Source organism: Branchiostoma belcheri, unplaced genomic scaffold (assembly GCF_001625305.1).
Source record: "Branchiostoma belcheri isolate BF01 breed outbred unplaced genomic scaffold, Haploidv18h27 scaffold195, whole genome shotgun sequence".
NCBI classification, from domain to species: Eukaryota; Metazoa; Chordata; class Leptocardii; order Amphioxiformes; family Branchiostomatidae; genus Branchiostoma; species Branchiostoma belcheri.
In genome coordinates this window covers 330,553-333,956 of record NW_017803435.1, presented here as the reverse complement: position 1 = coordinate 333,956, position 3,404 = coordinate 330,553, and the positions used below count along the sequence as shown (strand labels likewise).

Here is a 3,404-nt window from a genome sequence, read left to right as displayed (position 1 = left end):
ATATATATGACATTTCAATCATGCAGAGGGATATAAGCTGACGGCTCCCTCGGGTGGCCCTGTCACGTCACCAAACTATCCTAGTGTCTATGGAAACAACGAAAACGTCGAGTGGTCCATAACCGTACCAGAAGGAAGCATCATTCGTCTTACCTTCGACAGTTTCCTCACTCAGTCAGGCTTTGACTTTCTCACCATCTACGACGGAGCAAGTAACAACTCCGAAGTGCTACAAAGGTAATAAATGCTCTAAATGCATAATAAACACCGTTAAAATGACTACTTCTTCTATTACCTAACCCTATATACGCGTTGACTCTTCTTTTATGGGATTGGTGAGGGGGGGGGGGGTAGTTCAGAACTCAGAACTTGTGACAAACAAATTTTCATAGGATAGTGTACTGCTAATAGTTAATCATAACAACAATTTTTCTTTAATTATTACGTCCTTATGACGCCTTTCATGTGATTTTCTTCTCTAAAACTCTGTCGGAAGCCGGCTAGAATCCTCTGGTTATTGATATAATTTGATTTCCCGGCATAATTTCTTGGCGGAGTTGTTGCCCTTCGGTATGAGAGGTGTAATGTAATTGACAACGAGAGTAACATCTTGTAATTTGGACCTCATTTTATGGTGGAGAATACGATTTACTAATATTATTCGTGCAGATGATCTTATATGCATAATCATGGGGAATGATTCATAATTCCTCAGTCATAAAGGTTTACATCATTTGGTGAAGGTATGAAGTCGTGGGGCCCTAGTTTATTTATTTATCCGTTTTTGTTCAGGTTGACAGGTTACCATCAACAAATCAGCCCCATCATCAGCACATCTAACATGATGTTCCTGAGGTTTACATCTGACGACAGTGTCACCCGTCAGGGGTTCCAGTTCTCCTATATAAGTAAGGTCTTTGATTACACTTTTCACAGAATCTTATGACCTGCTGTTTAATATGAACGGCTTTGTTCATAGAACTGTTAGGAATGCGTATAGACATACTATTAGCTGTGAGGAAGGAGATTCACTTGAATGTATTTCCTAATTTCAGGCAGTACTGCAGGCCAATGCTTGGATCCCGGTGTGCCTGCCAATGGAAACAGGGATAACAACAGTAACTTTACATCAGGACAGACAGTCAGGTACACCTGTATAACCGGTTATCAGCTGTCAGGGAATGCCAATATAACCTGCCAGTCGAACGGGACATGGAGTGATGCTCTACCAAAATGTGAAGGTAATAAAATGGTCATTGACTTCGATGGTAAATCATCTAATATACACACGTACCCAAGATTTGGTTAATGCGGCATTACGTCATCTGATTAAAAAAAAATCTTAAACACCGATGGCAATGTTAAAGAAACTTAAAGTTTGTTCTTCACCATATCATACCTCACCTTACCTCAAAATACTATATTTGATTATAAAGAAAATCAGCTATAAATGGTATTATGTTACAGAAAGTAGAGATCGATTTGCCACGTGTTAGATAAAGCTGCTATGTCTTAATATTATGAGTACATCTGTCGCCATCTGCTCATGGTCTACGGTTGCCACATGAAGAATTTCCTATCTCAAAGTAAAGTACTTTGAGTGATGATAAAGTGTAAACAGTGAAAATAATGAGTTAAAATGTAATAAAAGACATACAAAAGACCAACTCTAGGTTGTTACCACCGTGACGAGAAATATTACCTGGCGAAATCAAACGTTCTGCTGGATAACCAAAGACAGCTGTGTGTGGTTAAACCATAAGTTTCATTTGTTTAATTTGCATTGATTGAAGAAAAATGTTACTGCCAATTAATTGTTTAATGATAATTCTGTTGTATTGCTGAGTTCTGAGTAAAACCCAGTTCTGGTGCTTGTAATCAAGGTAGTTATTGCCTACTTCTAAATTGATGTGGGTAAAGGAGGCCGGATAAATATAGTGGCAAATTAAAGATTTTCACAGGCATAGTCTATTTTACAGTCCATGTCCAAGATGGGTATACCTCAACAATAGCATTTGCTTGGTAAACGTTGCTAAATTTAATGCTAGCTGTAGGGAATGTAGAACGGGTTAAGTCGCATTTATACACACGTTAACCATTCGGAAACGAGACTAATATTTCGAGCTACATCATGGTAAATATAACCTCTACCAGGCTATATACCACATTAACCTGTCTGGAAATTCGGAATTTTCTTGCAGTGGGAGGTAGCCTGACGGCTCATTCTGGAGGCCCTTTTACGTCACCCAACTATCCTAGTAACTATGGCAGTGATGACAATTACGAGTGGTCCATAACCGTACCAAAAGGAAGCATCATTCGTCTCACGTTCGACAGTTTTGAAACTTTGAAGGGTTTTCACTTTCTAACCATCTACGATGGAGCCAGTGCTAATGCTACAGAGTTACAAAGGTGATATAGGACGCAACCAATACTTTCCTAAATACTCCACTCTCTGATTTTAAGCTATCTAAACTAATACTTTTATTAGAATAATGGTAATGAACAATCACGATAGTCAAGCCACTACTTCCGAAGCTTTAACCCTATCTAGACCGGGGGGGGGGGGGCTAAAAGTGCCCGCGCCAACTTTGATGTCACATAGCGTCTGAATGGCTAGGGCCAGAACGACCAAACTTGGTGACTTTTCCTAAAATATTGCTGGCAACAATTTTCTATCATTGGAATAAGATAGTAATTTTTTGTGTTGCCATGGCAACGGGTTTCTGACAGGCATTTTTTGCTAAATTTAGTAATTTTTGTTTCAACAATAGAATTTTATGGGTTTTATGTCAAGTTACTCATGGTTTCTAATATTAATAACATCCCATATGAATTTATGTAAATTTTATCATTAAATATGCATAATTTATGCTAATTTGATGACGTTATTGGCCAAAATCCAAGATGGCGGACAATATCATTAGAACAGGTATATACAAGTTATTTTCCTTAAAATTTCATCAATACTTCCATTTCTTTTTCCAAAAAAGGTTTAAATGAAGGTCTTTGGTATGTTTACAATGTATTTTAGGCTTTATCACGAAAAAAAGCTATTTTTGAAAATTCAACATTGATGATCAAAGATGGCGGATATCTTGAATATGTATGACGTCATTTTATGACGTCACCGGTGTTGCTATGGGCAACATAAGACTTAGTACACTCTAATATTCTGTCATAAAAACTTTTGGTAAATTTATGTTGTATACCATTTAGTTTTCAGGGAATAGCCTATCTAGACGGTTTTGGCCAATAAAATCCCATTAATGACGTCATAATGACGTCATATTACATCATAATGACAAAAAAATTGTAGATATGATAAATTTTTAACTAGTACACCATCCTCTAAAAATTTGGTAGCCATACGACATACCGTTAGCGAGTTCTGAGGGGGGGGC

At 37.5% G+C, this 3,404-nt stretch overlaps 1 protein-coding gene across 1 annotated transcript in view; it reads left to right on the top strand.

Moving 5' to 3' along the window:
• The window catches only part of LOC109468204 (CUB and sushi domain-containing protein 3-like), an 82,820-nt gene that overhangs the window by 23,289 nt on the left and 56,127 nt on the right, over positions 1–3,404 (top strand). The window contains exons 7-9 of the mRNA XM_019766459.1: positions 27–237; positions 793–908; positions 2,202–2,412. Coding sequence (XP_019622018.1) covers positions 27–237; positions 793–908; positions 2,202–2,412 — 538 coding nt within the window. The remainder of the gene's footprint in view (positions 1–26; positions 238–792; positions 909–2,201; positions 2,413–3,404) is intronic.